The sequence below is a fragment of the Euprymna scolopes genome, chromosome 1 (genome assembly GCF_053919585.1).
Source record: "Euprymna scolopes isolate OS-2025 chromosome 1, ASM5391958v1, whole genome shotgun sequence".
Lineage (NCBI taxonomy): Eukaryota > Metazoa > Mollusca > Cephalopoda > Sepiida > Sepiolidae > Euprymna > Euprymna scolopes.
The window spans coordinates 175,217,914-175,242,804 of record NC_136482.1 but is presented as its reverse complement, the minus strand read 5'-3'; the positions used below and the strand labels follow the sequence as shown (position 1 = coordinate 175,242,804).

General features: G+C 33.7%; 1 protein-coding gene across 2 annotated transcripts in view; it reads left to right on the top strand.

The window, feature by feature from the left end:
- Positions 1-24,891, top strand: part of LOC145277637 (uncharacterized) — a 225,032-nt gene that overhangs the window by 185,975 nt on the left and 14,166 nt on the right. For both annotated transcript variants that reach the window (XM_080129219.1, XM_080129229.1), the window contains 4 exons: positions 4,280-4,426; positions 8,159-8,260; positions 15,723-15,899; positions 20,939-21,070. In XM_080129219.1, the coding sequence (XP_079985345.1) occupies positions 4,280-4,426; positions 8,159-8,260; positions 15,723-15,899; positions 20,939-21,070 (558 nt within the window). The remainder of the gene's footprint in view (positions 1-4,279; positions 4,427-8,158; positions 8,261-15,722; positions 15,900-20,938; positions 21,071-24,891) is intronic.

Genomic DNA, 24,891 nt, shown 5'->3' with positions numbered 1-24,891 from the left:
TGTAGTTTCATTAAATACTTTTATATGCAAAATCCGATCCTGCATTTTGCTAATTCCTGCCCTCTGATGAGAAGGAGAGTATTTCTTCGAAACTCCGCGGATTAAGGACTATCCACTTATCTTGTGCTTCCTTTTTTTAAAATTAAATATGTTTTTAACTCTTTTTCAAGATGTCTTTTAACATGTTTTATTAATCATTTGTTCATATTATAAGCTCTATTTCCTTTTCGGTTTTATTGAGCTTTTTACATCTGGCTGAGTTTATTTTACTTGTAAATATTAACTCTTTAATATTTATAATATATTTTAAGTTTACCATTTTGATTACCTTAGTAAACTTATTGTAACTTTTATTTTAATATATATATATATATATATATATATATTAATTATCTGAACATTTATTGAATTAAAATAAAGTCTTTAAATTTTATTTATACAAAATAAATGAATGTTGCCAAAGCAATGGAATGTGTGCAGTTTTTTTGTTTTTTTTTTACAAATTTATTTAAAATAAAATTCTGATAACAGGGATTTTTTTTCTTTCCAAAATTCCAATTTTTGTAACAAATCAAATCCTTTGGAAACATTTAGGGAATTCTAAAATTGCATTGTCTCCCCTACTGATGTGCCCTCTTCAAACTAAAATTAAAAAGTTCTGTAACAATAGTATATAAGCGCCAGTAATAGTAACCATTACTAAAAATCCTTGTAATATTTTTAACCAAACTGTTATTTACTGTTCACCTCTAATTTACAAAAAGAAAATATAGCTGTCAAATATAACAATTTGATTATCAAAAAAAAAATGGCCATTTATTAATTTCTTAAATTGTGATTTCATAAAAACGTTCTAAATGACGATTTTTAAACAAAACATGTTAAAACGAAACTCTTTATTTTACAGTAAAAAAACAAAACAAAAAGAATGTAATTACTTTGTTTTTGGCAAATGTTTACTTTAGGGTTCTAACTTCTGTATTATCAAAACCCCCAAAATTCAACATGGTGACCATAGCTTGTTGAAGATCTCTTATGCCATTGTGAAATCGGATATCATATTCTGATTTTCAAATTTCATAACAAATAAGAACTGGAAGATCAAAAGCTTTAATGACCAGATGAATTTACAAAACCGATCCGACCATTTGTGAACATGTAGAAGAGGACCATACAGTGCATCACTGCTTTGTTTATATTCTACTCTCCAACTAGTGCAGCTTGAAAGATCTTGTAGAGTTCAATGATACTGCAAAGAAGTAGGAAACTATCTTATGACAACAGCATATTCTTTTCATTGTTTTGACTCAAGTGTGTATCTATTGATATCTTATATGCTTTTATATAGACTGATGTGGTTCTTGGTTGATTAACTGTGTCCAACTCTGTTGGATATATACTAGAGAGTCAAAACAATGCAAAGTATATTCTCTTGTCATAGCCCTACTTATGACCTTATGCTTTAGAGACAAAGAAAAAATTAGCATAATTTCTTTAGGTTAATTCGAAACTAATTTCAAAATGACTTTATTTTACAAAAGATTAACATGTCAGTTGGAGATATTTCAAGTAATGCTTTTTGGGATTGAAGTAGTTTTTCTTTTTCGATTTAAAAACTCCATTTCTTTTCGGAGTACAAATACAGTTGTGGGAAAATAAAATTATCAAATTTAGAAAAATAAACAGTTCAAAAAATTTTTTGTCTATCAAAAAAATAAAATGAATCCCAGAAATGCATGACTCATCGTGGAACGATCTTCAACCATGACGTCAATCAGTGTAAGAGCCATTTTAAAACTAGTCCCCAATTAGCATTAGGGAGATTTTTTGTCAAAAAATAAATAAATAAAATATTTAATGTTTTATGCATTAATAAGTTGTTGCGAGCGGTATTTTTTTAAAGGATTCCCCTAAAGCTAATAGTAATCACATTGTGCACAAGAAAACCCATTTCTGGAAGGGAGATTTCAATCATACCAGTTTATATAGGTGCCACAGGGCTTAGGAAGAAGAACCTGAAGTCCTACCTAACTAATATTTCTGATGAACCAAGTGTAAGTGAGATACAGACAATTGCACTTAAGAAAACAACAAAGATACTAAAAAGAGTTTTCGGTTAATATCAATAAAAAGCAGGAGAATGTTTGCAGCTAGTTTGGCTGCCTCATACCCAGCATTATTATCTTAAAAGAAAGAAAATAATAATAAAAAAATAAATAAAAAAAGCTTTTGAGTAAAGCGAGTCAGCAACCTTATCCAAGGGAAATAACTGGGAATGTTTTTAATTCATGTTTAAACACGATTTCTTCTTTAATTGGCTGACTTTGTTTGCTACAAACATTTGTAGGTCCACTTTTTAGGAGGAAGATTTTTTCTTTTTTTTAGTTGTTTAATGAAAATCGTTTTTAAATTTAAATTTTTAAATTTAAATGCAAGAAAGCGATAGAAATGTTAGATAAACACAAAAATAATGAATTTAAAAACATATTCACAAGAGATATTTTGTGTTTAAAACGGAAGGAAAACATGGAATATTTGTTCATTATTTGAGAGTGCTTGCAGGACAAGAAAGATTCTTTAGCTGAGATATTGAACTTTGAACAAATTACATTTGATTAAAAATTATTATTAAGAGTTAATGTTCATTTGTTTTCATTGTAGAAAGTTCAATGAGAAAAAGTTAAGAGTATTTAAAGTGAATAAGTTTATACATTTGTTTTTGATGAGCAGATGATAATGAGAGAAAGTTAACGTGTATGTGTGTGCATTAGTATCAGCATGTGTTTGCTTATGACTGTATGTGTGAGTTGAAATAGCTACCACAAAGTCGACAGAGGGGTAAGGCAAGCTAAGGTAAAATAGATGTTAGCTCTGTTGTGAATTTTGGCTGAACTCTTTGTTGAAGGAAAAATCTTGCTTTTTATGCATTCAGAGTGAACCAAAAATGGTAAATTTTATAAACTCAGAGAAATCCATCTGATTGGCTTAGAACAGAGGTTCTCAGAGGTAAATTTACTCCTAGGTGGTAAAAAATTATATAGTCAGGGGTAAATAATTGAAGTACCTGATAATTTAAAAATAATCATTTCTTTTCAAATTGTGTCATATCTAAGAAACGTACATAGCTGAATTACTATGTCCAATATGGAAATAATTTAGTAGTTGTGAAAAGCCGATGATGATATTAGAGTAGCCTTGTCAGAAACAGGTCCTCACATAAACAAACAGATTGACTAAATGAATCAACAACAGTGTACCCATTGATAATAGTTCTGGTGTTTCTGTTCATTATGCTTTGTTATACAAATTAACTTCATACTTTTCTATTTAGAAAAAGTTTTATTTTCTTTTATTTTTGTGATATGAATGTATAATATTATTTTTATTAAAAAAAACAAAAAAAAACTAAAGTTCTAAACAATAAAAAAAGTTCTTTCTGACCTTGTTTTTCTGTCATTTTATGATGGCTATTAATTTTTGTATGAAAGTAAGGGAATAAATGGAAAGATACATAAAGTCAAGGAGTTGATCATGGAGGAAAGGTTGGGAATGGCCGACTTAGAATGTTTTCATTTGTTTAAATGCTTAAACTCCTTTCTGCATGCACTCACATGTGCATGCAGAAAGGAGTTTAAGCATTTTCATTTTGGATGCTTTGGTGATACACACATCAATAAGATAATTTACAAGCTGTGAATTATCAACGAGTCTAAAAAAACAATGAAAACTTCGTCACTCAGTTGCACAAATTATATTTGATTAAAGTCAATGTTTATTTGTTTTCATTGTAGAAAATTCAGTGAGAAAAGTTAGGAGTATTTAAAATGAATAAATTTATACATTTGTTTTTGATGAGCAGATGATAATGAGAAAAAGTTAATGAGTTGTGTGTGTGCATTAATATCAGCATATGTATGCGGCTAACATAAGTCCGATAAAGGGATAAAGCGGGCTGAGGTAAAATACATGTTAGCTCTGCCGTGGATTTTGGCTTGACTCTTTATTGAAGGAAAAAAATCTTGATTTTTATGCATTTGGATCAAAACAGCAAATTTTATAAATTCTGAGAAATGCATCTGATTCGTTTAAAACGTTTTTATTCATTAATGTGAGTGCATGTTTCGAGCCGGGTACACAGAAATGAGTTTAACCATTTTCATTCGATGGTACACGTATCAGTCACATCCGATTTTTGTCAAGAAAATCAATCATTTATCTTTTACTCCATCCCCGCCTCCTCCCAGTTTATTCACTGATGTTTATTATTTTTTATTTTCAGAAAGAATTTTTGTCTCAGCGTCAAAATGATCACAAACAAGAATTGGAAAAACTGGAGAGTGCAAGTAATGCCGAACGAGATGCACTCGTTGAAAAATACGAACTAAGATTGGCAAAACAAGTTGCTACACACACTTCACAGGATGCTGTAAATTTCATTTCGTTTTGTCATCGTTATTTTTTTTTTTCAAAATCTCTAATAAAATAGTGTGACCACTTCTCATGCATCTGTGCGTTTCTCTCCTTTGACTTATGCAGGGATGTCTGGCATTACCCATTGGGGCAAAAGTGTAACATACTCCTATTAAAACTTCCATCTGTCTATCTTTCTCCCCCCCCCACCCCCCACCCCCTCTACCAAGCCTCTCTTTCTTTTCCATCCAGTCCCTTCCTTTCTCAGCAGTCACATACAAGTCTCCTTTATATAGCTTCCTCGAGGAATGAATTGGCATAAAAAAAATAACCGCTTAATAATAATAATAAAAAAATTAGTTACTTCCTTTTAGTATAAAATGGTAAAACACTCTCTCCAGATGAAATCTGCACCAGTTCAGGGTCAAAGAATGACTAATTTTTTTTTTTAATTTTAAATATCATTCATCCAGGGCAACATCGATTATAAATATATAATACCAACTTTATTGTTTTTTGTTTTGTAATTTTAAACCTTTAGTTGGACCTACACGCATATATATATATATATATATATATATATACACACACAGAATTTGTTAAAATTCTATTTTAAAATAATTACATTAAATCCATCAGAATATATTTTTTTTTATCTTCATAAACAATAAAGTCATCCTTTAAAATTTGCACAAAGACTCATGGCACAGTGTTTAGAGTACTTGGAAAAATCAATTGTAAAAATGATAGTCACCTGAAGGTTGAAAGTTAATTTCTCAGTGTAGGCAACCGAAAAATACAATTATGAATTACTTAGGATCTCTCCAGTCATGGCTGATGGAACGAGAGCATGCTACCCCATGAAGTAAATAAAGGGTTCCATTCGAGATTCCGTCCAGGTTCCAGACTTCGACAAGATACACCTGAAGAAAGTCGGAGATTACATCAACCAAAACGTTGTGAAAATAAAACTCAAGATGAGAACAGTAGTCCAAAGAATTCAAATATAAATAACCAATCCTCATCTATAAAAAAAATCACAAACTTACTTTTTCTATTAAAAAAATTATTAAAATAAACTTTTTAATACACTCAGTCATGGATATGCGACCGACTTTATGAAGAGTAACTAATTTGCATATTCTTTTGAAAATAAGTGTTCATTACTTATTTTTTATGGTTTCTTATTAAATGATTGGTTTCATTTCACTATTATGCTGAATTTTATTTACGTATAGTTTTTACATTCTGCATAGCATTTAAGATGAAAACGTTCTAGCACACGGATATATATAAGTAACTTTATTGGTGTGTGTGCAAAAAGTCTACCAAAGTCCTCTCAATATTTAGTCTACTAAGTTGAAATTTGATATATAGGATATTTGGGCCTATTGGCAGGGTAAGTCAAATAAAACAATGTTCTTGCTGTTACTTTTGCACATGTGCAAAATTAAACCATTCATGGCTGAAAGTCACTTAATTTTTTTTTTTTTGCATATCCATCTGTTGGTAGTTTAGACGGTAACAATGCTGAAGAGATAAATAATAACTAAGGCTGATGATACCCAAGTCATATTTTTTAATAACTTTTGAAATCATTACTATATATTGGATAATAATCAATAAAGAATTCACTCTATATAATAATCAAGAAATCTGCATGAATTTGAGCAACACCTGCTAGTCCAAACTTTTCAACAGATGTCTGAAGGAATTTTGCTGTCCTGACTACTGGAAAACTGCTTTAGTTTACATGAAATCTGGTGAAAGAACTGACCCATTAAATTATCGCCCCATTAGCCTCCTCCTTTTCGACAAAATATTTGAGCCCATAATTAATCAAGCTCTAGTCCACCACCTCACAGCTGCAAAACTTCTATCCAACCAACAGTATGGGTTTAGGCAAGCCTGCTTTACTGCAGATATCCTAACTGTAATCTATGAATATATATACCATGCAATGGATAAAGCAGGGAAAGCTAGGGCAGTAGCCCTAAATATATCAAAGGCCTTTGACAGAGTATAGCACGATGGTCTCCTTATGAAAATCAGATCCTATGGTATTACTGGATGAATACTTAATATAATTAAATCCTTTTTAAATAAGAAAAAAATCCAGGTTGTCCTCGATGGTTGTACATCAAAACAATGATATAAATGCAGTTATACCTCAGGTGTTGATCCTTGGTCCTTTATTATTCCTGATATTCATAAATGACCTCCCTGATAAAATTGTCTCTGAGATAGGTTTATTTGCTGACGACAACATGCTCTATAACAGACATGACGGGAAACAAATGAACATGCATCGAAGGTAATGGCAGAAACACTAAAGAAAGACCTAGTCTATAGTGGAATGAAGACAGAAATGGATGCCCACATTTAATGCTACCAAGATTAACCTTCTTTCCCTTAATAAGTACAAGAAACCTGCTCAAACACTGATAGCCATGGCTAATGATACATTACCTGAAAATACTTTGTTCGAACTCCTCAGCTTATTGTTCACGGGAACAGGAGTTTGAACAGATACATTGAGGGAATTGCAAGGAAGGTGGACTCTCTCTACCGTGCTAGAAAGTTACTTACACTTGAGAGTATCCTGTACCTATACAAGGCCACCATTTGCCCATATATGGAGTATTGTTGTCATATTTGGGTTGGTGCATCTGCTATTAGTGTCTCCCTCTTAGACAGGATCCAAAAGAGAATCGTCAGCCTAATAGGCCCCGTACTCTCAACTAGGCTTCAACCGCTGTCAAATCGATAAAATATTGCATCCTTCTGCCTGTTTTACAAGTATTGCACCAAAAAAGATAACTATAAAGTGGGTGTCCATTTTACATTATAGAAACATATAGAAATATAGATTTTTTAAAAGTATAATTTCTTCATATCTTGGAAATTACTCATTTCCTGGAATTTTAAACATTATTTTCGTTTTCAGCACTCTCGAAAACCTTTAATAAAACTTAATTGAAGCATTTTTTTAGGGTGGAAAGATACTGCACCCTTACCAATGTTTCAATCATAGTCATTTGCTTTCTTAGTTTTGCATATAAATTACAAAATATGTGATATTTCCCAAAAACCTCTGGCTTTGGTGGAAGGGAGACTAAAACTTGTTGCTATGATTTCAAATGATCTGAAATAACAGCAAGGAGAGACTTGGTTCCAAATATTTCTCATATTTTATATCTCCCCTCTTTGGTTTTCATACATAAAGTAAATTTCACAGTGTATACGAATTATTTGATACTGGAGATATTCATAATCATACCCTATTTCCAAAAGAGAGGAGATATAACATATGAGAAATATTTGGAATCAAGTCTCCCCTTGCTGCTATTTCAGGTCATTTGAAACCATAGCAGCAAATTTTAATCTCCCCTCCATCAAGGCTAGAGGTTTTGGGAATATATATTTCTTTAAGAAAATCAAGAGTAAAATTAGAATATTTTGAAATGTTTGCACTTATGTTTTTGTTTCATCAATAACCGTATTTGCAAAAGTTAGTTTTTGGAGAAATTATTTTTGAAAATTAAAATTCGGGTTGTCACTTATTCCTCCTAAACTCTTTAAAAAATGAAAACAAAAAAATAATTCCGGTTAGTTAAAGTGTATTAGTACCAAAATTTAGGTCTGTAAAGTAATGTTTTAGCAAGAAAAAAAAAAAAAAAGATTTATAAAAAATAAAATAAGTTTCATGCAAAAATAACAAATCTATTTTTGAAATTTAAATTTTCAGATCAAGGAATCACAGATTTCTTCGCTGAAATCAAATTTGGTTAAACTCAAATCCGAACAAGACTGTGAAAGGCAAAGATGGAAACAGATTCTTGCAAAAAATGTGAGTCATTACTTAAAATATATTGTTATTATTTAATACATTTTATAAAAATATATAAAAGTAATTTATAGAAGGCAAAACAAACTGAAACAAATTAAGAAATTATTATGGAGCAAGCTATGCAGATTCACCTTTTATTGATATATATTATATGTATTCTTTTAACATTGCATTGTGTTCTTATTTGCATTAGTGTGGTCTGATGGAAATTCTGTATTGTATGAGGTTTCAGGAAAATATTCCTGCAGATATGTATTCGACTTCAGTTCAAATTTGCATATGGAGGACGGTTGTCAACATGAGCAGTTTTGCATTAATTAAAATGGACCTGGAGTAGATTTTTTTTTTATATGTTAAAATCTTTTGTTATTCTTTAAACCTACTAATTTAGTGTCAATGATAATGTATTCTGTATTATTTATTGTATTACTAGCGAGGGGTACCCGGTGTTGCCCGGGTGTTTTTCGGGGTATGTGAAAAAAACACAAAGCGTTGACGACGCGCAGTTGGAAAATAGTAAAGTGTTAAAAAAACAAACAGGTGCGCGTTTTTGATTGACGTGATGGCGATAGGTATTCAGCAGTTACGATTTTGTGCGGGACAGTTTTGAATAAATCAGTTTGTTTGTTTTTAAAAACCCGCTCCCTGTTTATTTGGAGGAGCGAAATGAAAGCTACGGTCTGATATGACGAAGTCGATATTGAACAAACGTTACTTCACTCTCTTGAGACAACTGGCTTTCGGCCTGTGGTTAAAGTCGAGTTTCGCTTTTTTTTATACCGAAAACCGAATGTAACATGTGCCGATGCGAGAAATGTGGAATAATTAATGTTTGAAAGTCAATAAAATTAAATAGACAGGCGATCTCCGTGGATAACTTTGAGATATTACAATTTATAGATGATATAAAAAGTTTTAAGAAGTTGTGAAGCGAGCAAGCGCTTCTCTGAAAGAAGCCTTTTGTGGACATCGAGGAAAAGCGAACATGCATACACACATACATTTTCGCTTTTATATATGTATAGAAGATTTATAAAAATGTATTTTGAAAATATTTTTCTGCTGAGTTTATTTAAAATCAAGACTTTAAATTAATTGAAAATGAAGACGGAATGGTTAATTGTAGGTATAGACAGTTTCATACCCTCGAAAAAGTTCCAGCAAAACCCAACAGTCAGCCGTGGTTCTCTCCAGAATGTGTTGCTGCCATTGCACACAAATCACTTTTTCCATTGCTTCCAACGTAATAGATGTACTGAAACTAAAGCTGCTTTCAAGACTGCCAGCAACCACTCTAAAATGTAATAAAGAATGCGAGAGATTTGTATGCTCAGTTTGTCAAGTCCAAAGTAGCTGAGCAGTAGCTTGGTTCCCACCAGTTTTGGCAAATAGCAAACAAGATCTTGAACAGAAGCATGTGCTTTATTCCAACTATCATCAGTGGACTTGAGATAATCTTGTCAGCATCAAACAAAGCCAAACTCTTTGTCAAGAACTTTGCAACTAATTCTACCCTATGCGACCAAGGCCGCCAACCCCCCATATTTCCTCCTGTATCAGAAAATATGCTATGCGATATACAAATATCTGTACATGATGTTGCCAAGCTAATCAAAAATCTTGATTCTAGTAAAGCAACTAGCCCTGATGGCATTCCAGTTATAGTGCTCAAAAAGCTTCAACCAGAACTAGTTCCCATACTTACAAAGCTGTTTAAGCATTGTGTTAAGGAGAATTGCTTCCCAACACCTTGGAAAATCTCATCAGTATGCCCTGTATTTAAGAATTCTGGTGATTGGTCATCTCCCTCTCAGTACAGACCAATAAGTCTCCTGTGCATCATGAGTAAATTGCTGGAATCTGTGTTAAATAGAGAAGTAGTCAACCATCTCAGCAAAAATAACCTTAGTTACATGCAATATAGTTTCCGTTCTGCTAGATCTACAGCAGATGTGCTTACTGTTATATCTCATAAAATTAGCGAATCTGTCGATGGAGGCTCCCTTTCTAGGGCAATTGCTCTTAACATATCAAAGGCCTTTGATAGGGTATGGTATAAAGGTCTACTTCACAAGATCTCCAGCTACAGTATAGCTGAAAATGTTTCCTCAATTATTAAATCATTTCTCTGTAATAGGTTCATAAGAGTAGTGTTTGATGGGCAGAAATCAGCTCACAGTATTAATGCTGGAGTCCCTCAGGGGTCAATCCTGGGCCCAACTCTCTTCCTGATCTACATTAATGATTTTCCAAATCACATACTTAGATCATTCGTAGACATTTATGCTGACGACACTACCATCTATGGCAGCACATCAAAGATCGTAAATGACCAAGTTCTCTCTGATTCTCTCTCCTCTGATCTTGAGCATGTGGTACAATGGGGAAAGGAGTGGCTGATTACTTTTAATGCGTCTAAAACCAAGCTTCTTATCATCAACGCTCTTATCCCCATCTGGCATCAATTTAAATGAATCGCTCTCGTCTTGGGGAGGCTTCATGTTTTGACAAGCTTCTGGGCTTGACCTTTACTCCCGATCTGAAATGGAACACGTATATCAAATCCATTGCCAAGGTCATTAGAAAAATGGTGGGATCCTTCTACTGCTCCATTAGATATCTCCCTCCTGATGCAATTCTCTACCTATATAAAAGCCAGGTACGGCCAACGATGGAGTACTGTTGCCACATCTGGGCAGGAGCTGCTAGAAATCTTATCCTGCCTTGATAGAGTTCAAAATAGGCTACGTAGCCTCATAGTGGGTGCCCTTTTCTCTTCCCTGCAACCTCTTTCTCACAGAAGAGACATTGCGAGCTTGTCTCTGCTTTATCGTTATTTTCATGGCAAGTGCTTGTTTGAGCTCCAATCTACGGTCCCACCTCACCAAACTTTCATGAGAAAAACTCGTCTAGCTGAAAACACTATCAATAATTTCCCCTACTCTTTATCTGTGCCTAAACCTAAACGTAGATTCCATGAACAAAGTTTCTTTCTTAGAACTGCACGCCTGTGGAACAGTCTTCCGTTTGCCTGCTTTCCAGCTGACTACAATATGATTGTCTTCAAGTCCAATGTAAACAAGTTCTTGATCCTTTAAGTAATCCAATTTACCAAATTTCCACTACTAACAATTACGATGATATTATTCTATTGACTACTGTACACTCTTTAACCCTTATCTGTTAACAATTCAGTTTCCATCATCTCCTTATTCTCACTTAAATAATTTTTTATAAAATTGCATTCAACCTTATAGGTCCTGCACTATCAACCAAGCTCCAACCACTGTCCAATCACGGCAATCTTGCATCTGTGTCTGTGCCTGTTTTACAAGTACTTTAATAGAATGTATTCAGATGTAGTATTTGTGTTCCTTCAATCTACATATCCCCGACTAGCCTAACAAGCAGCAAAATCCCACCCCCTTCACTGTAGAGATCTCTAGATGCTGGAAAGCTTTTTACTCTAATAGTTTCTCACTTCAAACTGTTAGAGTTTGAAATTTCCTGCTTCCTTGACTGTTGTAACATGCAGAAAGTTAAATATAACACAAACAGACATCTTGTTGCTTAACTCCCAACATAGTACCTTGCAGACAGACTCAAATAATAATGCCTTACATCCAAACAGCAATATTCCTTGTTTGGAGGTAAATAAGAGTAATAAAAAAAACATTAGAATCTAACATATTATCATCATAATCATTGGTAATACCACTGGAGCACAAGGTGGAGCAGGTGCTAGTTTAATTGCAAGAATTAAGAGTGGATGGAGTACGTTTTGGGTATTTCTGCGAGTATTAACCAGTAGAGCAGTATCACTGTAAACCAAAGGAAGAATCTTTCACGCATGTCTATGAAATGTAATAATATATGAAGTGAAACCTGAACAGTGAGAATTGAGAACATATGTTGCATGGAGAAAATGATATGAGAATGATTTGATGGTTGTATAATGTGAGTCTTAAAGCCAGGCTTAGTTTTGATGACGTCAAAATAAGATTTAATCTGGACAGTTATAAGGAGCAGGAGACTTTGATGGGTATGGCCACATTGAAAGAATGGAGGAGTGTTCTTGGATTAGTAAATGTAGAACAGTTGAGGTAGCAGATCTGGTTTACAGGGGAAGGTCAATTATAGCATGGAAGGAAATTATAATGAACTTTTAGAGAAAGAGGAATATCTAAAGACCTGGACAGAGATGGTATGGCATAATCACGTTGACACACCGGTTCCCGCTGGATCACCAAAGTTAAGCAATGTTGAACCTGGTCAGTACTAAATGGGTGACTATTTGAGACTTCTAGGTGCTGTATGTAATCTCCGCTTATCTCGGCATTGTTTCCAGTCATCCTGGATTCCTCTTTGCCACTGGACTCAAACAGTGCCGATTCAGGAGAGGTGTGGTTGGATATTGCGCAACCCTTGCCTCACACTTATACGCATAACTGCCCCTACAGAGGGGGCATCCTTTGTCTTTTAAGACTGAACGGAGGCATTGATCGATCGATTGGACAGAAATAGGCTTGTTTGGAAGTCAATTTTTTTAAAAGCCATCCAATACCTGCCACCATGTAAAATGTACATAAAAAAAGATGATGCGGCTGGTGCAAAGCTAACAGCTATTTTAAATTCTCGCTTTTAAGATTTTGGTAACCATGTGTTCTCATAAATCTTTGTGCGAGGTGTTATTATAACTTATACAAGGATCGGAAGAAAGAGGAAAGAAAGGAAATATGAGAATCATTCTAAAAGTAAACCCTCCTATTTTTTTCAATGCCAAAAGTTAAAGAGCTACGAAGATAGAAGTGGTATCATTAAAACAAACAACCTTTTGCGTTTCAGAATGTTTTTTCAGCATAGTCACCACCATTCTTAATGAACTTTTGTGATGCATCTCCTCTTCTAATACACATCCACGATAGGGGTTGTTTTCTAAGAGCCTCACACTGTCAGTATCTACAACAGAGAGATGAAACCTTCAGATCATGAATGTATAAGTTCAGTCATCATAATGATGCAATTTGCAATTGTCTTTGATCCATTTTAGACAGAATAAAAAAATAGGAGGCATTACTTTCGGAATGCCCCTCATACTTAGTGGTGACAAACATGAAAAGGGATATATGAAACATAAGATAGAACTTTATCTTCCTCTTAAGTCATCAGATCTAAGTGTCTCTTTAAGACTTACATTAAACATCCATCGAATCATTCTCATATCAATTCTCGCTGTGCAACACGTTCTCAACCTTTCCTAGCTAGGTTTTACTTCTATTCTTCATTACTGCATACACATTCCTAATAGAGTCTTCCCTTGATCAACGGCGGCGAGGCTTTGCTGATTACTAATGGTAGAAGTCCCCTGAACCTAATCTTTGCACTACTAATTTTTGCAATTACATTAGCACCTTCTCCTACCTGTGTTCCAATGGCTTCACCAAGGTAACAAAACTTCTGGACAATCTTAATAGTTTTGCCATCCAAATATTTTTCTCAACATTAGAGTTCTTATCTTTCTTTTATTCTTATTATCTTACACTTCATGCACACACGCATATCATTTCGTGCACACACGCATATCATTTCTTGAACTACTTGTTATTTTTACCACTTCCTTCTATATTTACCATCACCTTCACCTACCAATTGACCCTACTACCTCAACTTTTCTACATTTAACCCAATGACTATTCCATTGTTTTTCAATGTGACCAAACCAACAAAATTTCCTTTTCTGCCCACATCTTTGAATATTGTCCATATTTAATCTTCTTTTGAAGTTATCAGATCTAAGCTTGTCTTTAAAACTCTCATCACACATCCAACTTATAATTCTCATATTAATCCTCCCCATGAAACGCAGGTCCTCAACACTCCCTGGCCAAATTTTACTTTCACGCATCATATACATGCCTGATAGACTCTTCTCTTAGTCAACCGTGGTCATGCTCTGCTGGTTAGTGATGAAGGAAGTTCCCTGAACTTACATCATCCGCTTTTATAGCTCTTGTAATCGCACCAGCTCCTCTCCATACTTCAGTGGTATCATCCAAGTAACAAAACTGCTGGACAACCTCAATATTCTCGCCATTCAAATATATTTTCTCTGCATCTGAGTTCTCATCCACTGCCATTGTCTTTACCCTTTTTGGTTTAATGTGTTTTGCATGCTGGCATGTGTTGGACAGCTTTTAGAAATTGACTTTTAAACTAACCTACCTCTGGCCAGGTCTTTATTATCCCTCTTTCTCTCAAATCTCTTCCTTATCACTTCCTATGTTTACCTTGGCCTTCTCCTGCCAATATTTAACATATTACACATCTATTGTATCATTCTGTATTTCAACGGTATCAACCAGGTATATGCAACTCAACGGTATCAACCAGGTATATGCAACTCAACGGTATCAACCAGGTATATGCAACTCAACGGTATCAACGAGGTATATGCAACTCAACGGTATCAACCAGGTATATACAATTCAACGGTATCACCCGGATAACAAAACTATAATAACCTCAATAACCTTGTTACCTGTATATAATTTCTTCACATCTAAATTCTTGTCTATTCTCATATTTCTTACACATAAATATTTCTAACATTACTTTCTCATTAATATTTCTGACGTTTCTTGCACGTAAACATTTCTAGCAGAAACAGGTTATCATTCCTTAAATTACTTGTTCTTCCATTGCACTTTTTGTGTATCCAATTCTTACAAGCCTCTGTTCAGTTTTGAGAGACAATAGATACCCCCTGTGAGGGTGATTGCATATATAGCTGAAGTAAAGGTTGCATAATCTCCAACCACACCTCTCCTGAATCGGCACTGCTTCATTTCAGTGGCAAGAAGAAATCCAGGACAACTGGAAAGAATGTCAAGATAAAGAGAGAGCACATACAGCACTTAGTATTCTCAAATGGTAACCCATTTTAATACTGACCAGGTTAAATGGCACTTAACTTCAGTGATCTAATACGAACTGGTGTGAAAAACATGACTATGCTGTAATCTTACTTACATAATCTTACGAAATTTCAGTAAAACTTTCGGGTTTGTATTACTGTACACATAGATTCGAAAAAGTTGTCAAAAAACAAATATATAACAAATAAATGTTATCAAAGGCAAGATAAGTTACTTTTCTACTAAACTGGATATATTTTTTGTGTTTTTATTCAATGTAACATGTTTATTCAGCTCGAAAAACATGCAGTGTTTACCGATGTATTGGAAAATTCAAAATGGCGTCTGACTCTCTCTTTAACACGGTAAGTTTGGGAAAAGGTGCTATAAATAATAAACTAGACAAAATACTATTAAAAACCCACCGAATATATGTCAACTTATGTCACGGTAACATATATTGAGCGAATTTCTAACAGTACATTGCATCACATAATCGGTTATTTATTTACATGATGCAACTCAACACGATGTGATTTTGTTGATAGGATGATTCTAGAAAGAAAAAGAAAGAAAGATGCCAACCTGTCGACTCTGAAGTGACCGACCAGCCACAAAAGCACAACAAAGAACTTCACGATCAATTAGAACGAGCAAACAAACAGATATCAAATCTGAATACGATCAATCAGCAACTTTACCTGCGAATCGGACATTTGAGGGAGGTAAGTGGCTGCTTAGATTTTAAATCTGTTTTTGTTTTTTTTTCAAAATAAATATAATGTAAAGACAAAAAAAGTCATTGCTTGCTGATAAAATTTGAGTAAAATCTATTCACCTATAAAAGTGAGAATGTGTATTAGGTCACTTATCAACCTATATACTCAAAGAATTTTTATCTACAGACTTGGAATTTGGTATATAGGGTATTCAGACATGTGGAATACTCATACAGAAAAAGGGATGCTGGAGGGTCAAAATTTAAAAATTGGTACATGAGGGTGATCGGATTTTTATCTATCTGTCAACTGTTTCACGAATACGTATGCGGGAATCGTTCCCATGACAGATTACTTATGCTAAGAATAAGCAGGTTTGAAGACAACTTTTAAAAGATCGTATCAAGCTGGCCTAATGACTCACTTTCATTAGGTTTTGATTTCGATTTCAGCTTGAGCATTTTTTTTGTTACTTACAAGAAATGAATTGTTTAGAAAAACCCATAATACTTGCAGGCACATGTTTCAGTTTCTTTGGGTTTTTTTTCTTTATTTTTTTAAAAGGAATTTAAGGTTACGTATAATACCTATGGTATTTCTGTTTATAATAAATAATTCTGTCTTGATTAAAATATAATATTTATGCATATTTTATGACAGGGCAACACAGAGCGGATTGCTAGTCTATAAATATAAAAGCGAAAATGTATGTATGTTCGCTTTTTCTGTATGTCTACAAAAGGCTTTTTTCAGAGAAGCGGTCGGTCGGTTCACAACTTTTTAAAACTTTTTATATCACATATAAATCGTAATATCTCAGAGTTAACAACGAAGCTCGCCTGTCTATTTAATTTGCTCGATTTTGGGAAGATAAATATTCAACATTTGTCGCTCGCCACATGTGGGTTAGTCTTTTTCCTATAACACCTTGGGAAGCGTTCCCGCCCCGCAGTCAAACTTGACCTCATTAACTCATTAAAACGGGCACCTGCCAAATCCAAGTAATTAAATAAATTCAAACGTGTTTCCGTTAGCATCTCGCGGTGGGGCAATCGTTAACTTTGCACTTTTTTTTTTCACACTTTAATTTACAACTTTGCCTCAAGGGTTCGGGTTCGATCCTCATACTGACTTTTTTTTTTTTAACCCACCCCACCCCCGGAGTTTCCACACACACACACACACCTCCAAACACCCGGGCAACGCCGAGTACCTCTTGCTAGTACTTTATAAAAGAAAGCAATTAATAAAGTTTTTTGACCTTTTACCTAACATAGACAGGAGCTTTGATAAATGATAAAGTAGAAAATTTATCGCCAGATAATGGCGATGTGCATGGATTAAATTTCTATGTGACTGCTTAAAAGTTAATTTTAATTCAATGGCCGAATGATACCTTATTGAAAATTAATTTAACTTTTACAAAAGTCCTATTAAAAATAAATAGTAATTTGGTTAAAAAATGCATTTCTTGGCTGTTAACTTATTATTTATAAATTGAAAAGACCCTCCCTAGAAAGTATTCATTGGATTTAAATTTCAACATTTCATAAGGTGTGTTATAGATTTTATTACAAAACTTTTTTTTTTAAATGATATTTTCTTTCATAGAATTTTCTTTCCAAAAAAATGTAAATATTTTCTAAGAAATTATGTTCCAGAGCCTTTATTTCCATTGACACCCATATCCACATCAGTCCTCATTGAGTGTCCATTTGCCATTTTAGGATACAGCCAACCTTTTTATTATCGAGATACACACTGATGGTTAAATGTGTATTCCATTACATATTAAGTACGTATGCCTGTGCTTGAAGCTTTTTATAGTGAGGAAAGAATTTGCACGAAGACAATCCCACTCTCTAAACAACTACCACATTGAACGAAAAAGAAGAGCAAGTCAACATCATTGGATCCAGCAGTTGCCGCAGGTTTTATATCAGAGTTGTCCTTCTCCTAGAGAGGTTGCCTTCATCACCCATCATGCCATTTGATCCATGATTGGGATTTAGGTTGCTGGACACCAGAGCATATTCCACATACCGGTGGGTCATGTATGCCGCAGCTTACAAGGCCTAAGCTCCTCTGGAGGTTTCTGTCAGGGTTACCTCACCTTTAACCTTTGGTTAAAAAAACCTTGGCCCACAAAGCAGTGGATGTCCAGTTATATGGCGTAGGACACTCGTCGTTCATTAGAGCCCCGTCTGCATGGCAGTGGTCACGACGTGCACGTGGGGTTGATTTGTCTGGGAGAAGCACAGTATGACGCTAAGACATCTGTTTGCTTTTAACACACATCCACACCAGACCTTGACCACCATATATATACACACATACAGGAGTTGGACAAAATAAAAGAAACACCTTAAAAATCAACAAAATTTATTTTAATATAGAGTAGGACCACCTTTTGCGGCAATTACAGCCTCAATTTTCTGAGGTATTGATTCATATAAATTGTAAACTGTTTCCAAAGGAATTTTATCCAATTCTTCAGCTAAAACATCCTCCAGTTCTTTTAGAGGAGATGGTGGTGGAAATCGAATTTTTACTTGAACCTCCAAAATCAACCATAAATGCTCAATAATGTTGAGGTCTGAGCATTGTGATAGTTCAAATCAGATGCTCAACCGTGTCAATCTTTAATAATTCTAGCTGAATGGATTGGGGCATTATCACCTTAAAAGATAGCATTCCCCTCAGGAAATAGTCCTTGAACTATACGATGAACTTGTTCACCCAAAACTCCTAAAGAGTCTTGACTGTTAATTCTTCCATGAAGAGTAATCATTGATACTGTGGATTACCAAGAAATAGCAGCCCAAATCATCATAGAACCCCCGCCATGCTTTACGGGTGGGAAAAGGCAGTCTGGGTAAAATGTTTCTTTTGGCTGTCTCCAAACATAGACTCGGCCGGTGGTCGGAAATAAGGAAAACGATGATTTGTCAGAGAAAATCACATTTTTCCACTGCAATGATTTTGGCAGTTTTTACACCACTCTAATTGCTTTGAAACATTTGTCTTTGAAAGCAGAGGTTTTCTAATTGCAGCTCTTCTGCAAAATCCAGATTTGTGCAGCTCTCGAACAGTTTTTGTGGAAACTGGGTTCTGTAAATGTTTGAGCTCTTAAGTGATTTTAGGAGCTGTGGCCTTGCGATCTTTTCTAACACTCTGCTTAAGAGTCCGACAGGCTCTTTCAGACATCATCTTTCGACCAGACTAAGGACGTTTTTTTCTTCTCTTTTAAAAACAGTCATTACTTTAGAGACAGTACTTCTTGAAACGTTAAGCATTCGTGCAGTTTCTGTTACACTAGCACCTGCCATTTGAGCTCCAACAATTTGGCCTCTTTGGAAGTCCGTAAGGTTTGCTATTTTTATAGGAAAGCTTTTAATATCTTTAAATATCTGAAAAAGAAATTTATTTTAATTAAGTATATCATATGGCATAAATAATAAACAAAAATGCATTAAAATATGTCAAGATTTGATTGTTTGAAACACGTTCAAAGATTGATGCCAGAAATGTTAGGAGTTTCTCTTATTTTGTCCAACACACACACACACACACACACACACACACACACACACACACACACACACACACACACACTAGTTCTGAAAATTCAAATTTACAAACTGAATAATTCTGTAAACTTAAAAGCGAGACGAGCATTGATATAAGAAAATCAATTTAAACTTTGTAAATTAGAAATTACTTCATTTATTATTCGACAAGAAATACAGGTTGAAGACTTAAAATTTCCTTATTTCATAGAGTTTCCAAGAATGGCTTTATCGTCAGAGAAAAAAATAATTAGCAAAATATTTTGCTAACTATTTTTTACTTCAAATTGATGAATGATGTTTAGAATGAATCCACATTTTGAATGCCATTGTTTGATTTGTTTTTCATTTCATGAGTCACTAATGATTTATTTGGATTTTTAAAAGCCTTTTAAAAAGCAGGTCCCTTGCAATGAAACTATAGTACGTCTCTGAAATATGTAACAGTTTTTATATAAATAATTTGTATTTTAGTTCTCACATTTGTGATCGAGCGCTTTATTGATTTCTTTTATTTATTTCCTGAAACCTTATATATATATATATATATAGTTATTTCATGTATCAATTTACAGTGTTTACTTTAATAGTACTCGATATGTGAATAGAACTAAGTAGTAAGTTATGAAAATATATATAGCAATTTAGCTACACAGAATTTTCCTGTTAATATATATATAATCATGTTATAATCAGTAGACCACTATGGACGTATGTTATGATATTTAAAAATTAAATGTTAAAATTTCAACGATATTTCTTGCAGTTGAGATTGGCCTTGAGGTCAGTTTCTTGCTAAGGGAGTCAAAGATGGCTTTGTGGCCGGGTTTGAATCTCCTGACCGGTAGTAATCACGTCACTCTGATGATTCCCGAAAGGATGAAATGCTAGTGTATTAAAATTATTATTTTAATAATTATATATATATATATATATATATATATATATATTAAGGACTATCCACTTATTTTTTACTTCCTTTTTTAAAATTAAATATGTTTTAACTCTTTTTCAAAGTGTTTTTTAACATGTTTTATTAACTACTTGTTCTTATATATATATATATGAATTTTAAAATGGCTACAGTCCGACGTGACCACACCTCTTGAAAAAGCCCGCATAATTTGTGAGAAACGTCGAGCCTCCGGTCTTTCGCTTCCTTTTCACATCATACATATATATATATATATATATATGGTAATAAAATTAAGCTGAAAAATAAATGTTCAATGAAAAGACAAACATATCAAGATAAAAAAGCTCTACTCGACTAAGAAAAGCAAATATATATGCATGGACAATATATTCAAACATTTAAAATTTCTGATGCCTTGGATGTATTTGCAATGAACATCGTTTCAGCACAAATTCTAAAAACAGATAAAACTTCTGATGGATCTAATAGTATTTATCGGATTGAATTGTTGATGAGGTTTCTAGCATTTAAACATAATATTCTACATCATTTTTAAACAGGAACTTTCTAAACTAAGAGAAATCTACAAACCATGGCAAGAAGAAGGATTATGGGAAATTTCTGGAACCAGAGATATCCGGGCTCATCCCAACCAGTTAATGATTCAAAATTTAAAGGACAAAATCACAAAGGTACAAATAAGTTGTTTATTTTTTTTCATCATCATTAATATTTTACATGTTGGCATGTGTTGCACAGCTTTTAGAAATTGACTTCCAAGCTAACCTATCTCTGGCCAGGTCTTTATTTATCCCTCCAACTCTCCATTTTTTATCACTTCTTTCCAAATTAGCCTTGTCTTTCCATTGTGAAATAGACTTGCTACCTTAGCTGTCCTATATCTACTGATCCAAGAACTGTTATACATTCTTTTAATGTGGCCATACTATTGAAGCCTCCTATACACATATCCCTATATTGTTCAGATTTAATATTTCTCTCAGGTCATCAAAAGTAAGCCTGTCTTTAAAACTCACATTACACATCCATCGTACCATTCTTGCATATCTCTTCATGCAACGCATGTCCTCACTCCTTACTGGCCAAATTTCACTTCCATACATTAAAACACTTCTTGCACATGCCTGATAGACTTCCCTATACACAATGTTTAAAAATATGCACAAAAAATTGAATTGCATATTACTCCCTTCTCACAAAATAAACAGAACTTTTCTATTTCTAACCAGGTCTTTATTCACCTCTCTACACACACTGGTCCTGGATATGACCTTAAACTATATCCGATGGTGAAGCCCCAGCTTGCGGGCCTTAGGGAGTGTGGAGCCACCCTTTAATTGCCATTGCTCTCAGGTCCACTCTGACCTGGAGTGGTAGCACCTGTTAGGGTCCCAACTATGGGTTAAATAGAATACGACTTAAAAAACAAATATACTATATTAAAAAATTGTTCTTCAAAATCACAGGATTCGCCATTAAATAACCTGAAAAGGGTTGATATGCCGTAAAACAAAAACAACCAACCAAATCTACACACACTGCTGTTTTGTACTTACAATCTTTGAAGAATTTGAATCCAGTTCCAAAATCACCTTTAACCCTATAATCTGAAATTTAATCCTAACAAACTATTAATTAACATGAAAACAAGAAAATTTATATCAAATCAGTTGATATTTACAGTAACCTTATAGTGATATAATGATCAACAACAGCAACTGGAGCATCGGTGTGTGCGTATACATATATATAACACATACAGACCGTTTCGCTGTATCACAGCTCTTCAGTGTGGATAGATTAGTACCTATACTGAACCAGGAATCAAACCTACAACCATCTAGTTTTATTGTTGGCAATTCTATCATCCGACCCACAGGATCAACATCTGCAAGTAATATCTTTAAATGTCGTTTTATATAAACATTTTGATTGCTAAAGTGCTCGATTTGTTTGTCTATTTACAAAGAGGTTCGCATATCACTAAACAAGCAGTAGGCCAGGTCATTTATGACAAGGCTCTACCCAAGTAGGGGGAGGGCTTCAAAATAATCATCCACAGATTGTTTCGCTGTATCACAGCTCTTCAGAGCGGCTAAACTAGCACCCATCCTAAACTAGGAATCAAACCTACAACCATCTAGTTGATAGTAGGCAGCTCTATCCTCCGGTCCATGAGATATATATATATAATTATTCACAGAGAGACTGTCTCTCAACTCTTTAGTGTAGCTAGAAAGACAAGTGCCTTAAGCTGGAATTGAAACTCAACCGTCTAGTTGACGATTCTAAACGTTCAACTATTAGACATGAGCTATGAGTTGCGAGCCTATCTTTGTTTTATCGTTATTTCCATGACAAGTGCTAGTCTGAGCTCCAATCTCTGCCCCCCCCCTCGCCAATCTTCCACGATAAAGTCTAGCTGAAACCACTGTCAATAATTTTCCCCACTCTTTAGATGTTTTCTTTTAACAAAAAGATGAAGGTAACTTGTTCTATATAACTAAAACAAATGCATCTAAGAATAATAGTAACATACAAATCAGTGACCAATGCATACCTAAACATAATATAACCATTTCTGTTGAGAAGGGTTGTCGCACGATCCTGCATCATGGGATCATAGATGTAATCCCTCGGTAAGCAGGTCATACACATGGGCAAGAAGTGCACTAACGTCAAGTCCCAGTGGCTAGACTTTTACTTTGTCTAGTGACGGACTCTTTCAAAACGTAACCAGACATTCACTGGTCACTGGAAATTACCGTTCTGATGTTCAGAGTGCACGAAATGTACACGACCCTAAGTCTATGTGGAAACATCTTTAACACATTAGCTGGCTGTTCATTGTCAGATGTGGCTGGTTCCTCCTTCATTCACAGGTGCTCCAGGTGATGACTAATATGTGCTTCTCACAGCTGTAGTTTGGGCATTAGATCTCAGGCCAAATCTGTAATTAACTAGTACACTCTCAAATCAACGCAGTCAATAATGAATAAAAACTTTGATCATTTTCTTGTAAATGAAAATAATTATTGCATAAAATAAGTGCAGATACAGTTTGTGCAAAGAAAAGCTAAATTCAAGTTTTCTCTCGAATTTAAGAAAAAACTAACGTAAAGTAACGTTTTTGTTGCAGAATTTTCCACTCAATTTGATTTTCATTGCAAAAAGTTCCAGACATGATCTCTGGTTGTCTCTCTACTCAGTCGGTCATGAGAAAAACTCTTTGCTTCCACTTTACTCTTTCGGAGAGTTTGATTGCCAGTGAGGGAGTCTCTCCTATCTGCTAAACAAATGGTTTTTATGAAAACTCTAATTTTGCCCCCCCCCCCTCTCTCTCTCTGAGATTGGCAGTTCCTTCACTATTCTATTTTTTTTTTTCTGAATCTCTTTTTCCTTTCTTTTTTCTTCTGAAATCTTTCTCTCTCTCAAACCTCCCTCTCCCTCTTTCAGTCTAAAGAAAATCGGTTATAAATCTTTTGAGAAATCTTTTTGCTGACATGCATTTGTTCCATTAACGACTTGACAACGAGCTTTTGTTTTTAAATTCTTTCCTTGTCAAGTTGCAGTTGTTGATTCCAATTGTTGTCGAAGAACTCATTTCTGTGACATCTTCCAAAAATAGAAAATAGTTTCTCATTTCCAGAGCCATCTGGGTCTTTTAACAAAATGTGAAAACCCAAAACCCAGGATCATTCGACCAACTGAATCGCCTTAGCAAAGTCGTTTGATGTCACCCAGGATATGAAATAGTGTTACGATAATAGTTGCACAATACATATCTATACATAATAAATACTACATAAAAAGTAATTTTATTTATTTTGTCTATACATAATAAATACTACATAAAAAGTAATTTTACTTATTTTGTCTATACATAATAAATACTACATAAAAAGTAATTTTACTTATTTTGTCTATACATAATAAATACTACATAAAAAGTAATTTTACTTATTTTGTCTATACATAATAAATACTACATAAAAAGTAATTTTACTTATTTTATCTATACATAATAAATACTACATAAAAAGTAATTTTACTTATTTTGTCTATACATAATAAATACTACATAAAAAGTAATTTTACTTATTTTATCTATACATAATAAATACTACATAAAAAGTAATTTTACTTATTTTGTCTATACATAATAAATACTACATAAAAAGTAATTTTACTTATTTTATCTATACATAATAAATACTACATAAAAAGTAATTTTACTTATTTTGTCTATACATAATAAATACTACATAAAAAGTAATTTTACTTATTTTATCTATACATAATAAATACTACATAAAAAGTAATTTTACTTATTTTGTCTATACATAATAAATACTACATAAAAAGTAATTTTACTTATTTTGTCTATACATAATAAATACTACATAAAAAGTAATTTTACTTATTTTGGGAAGTTTATTTTATTACAAACAAAAAAAATAACCCACAATGCTATTAGACATGCTTGCACAAC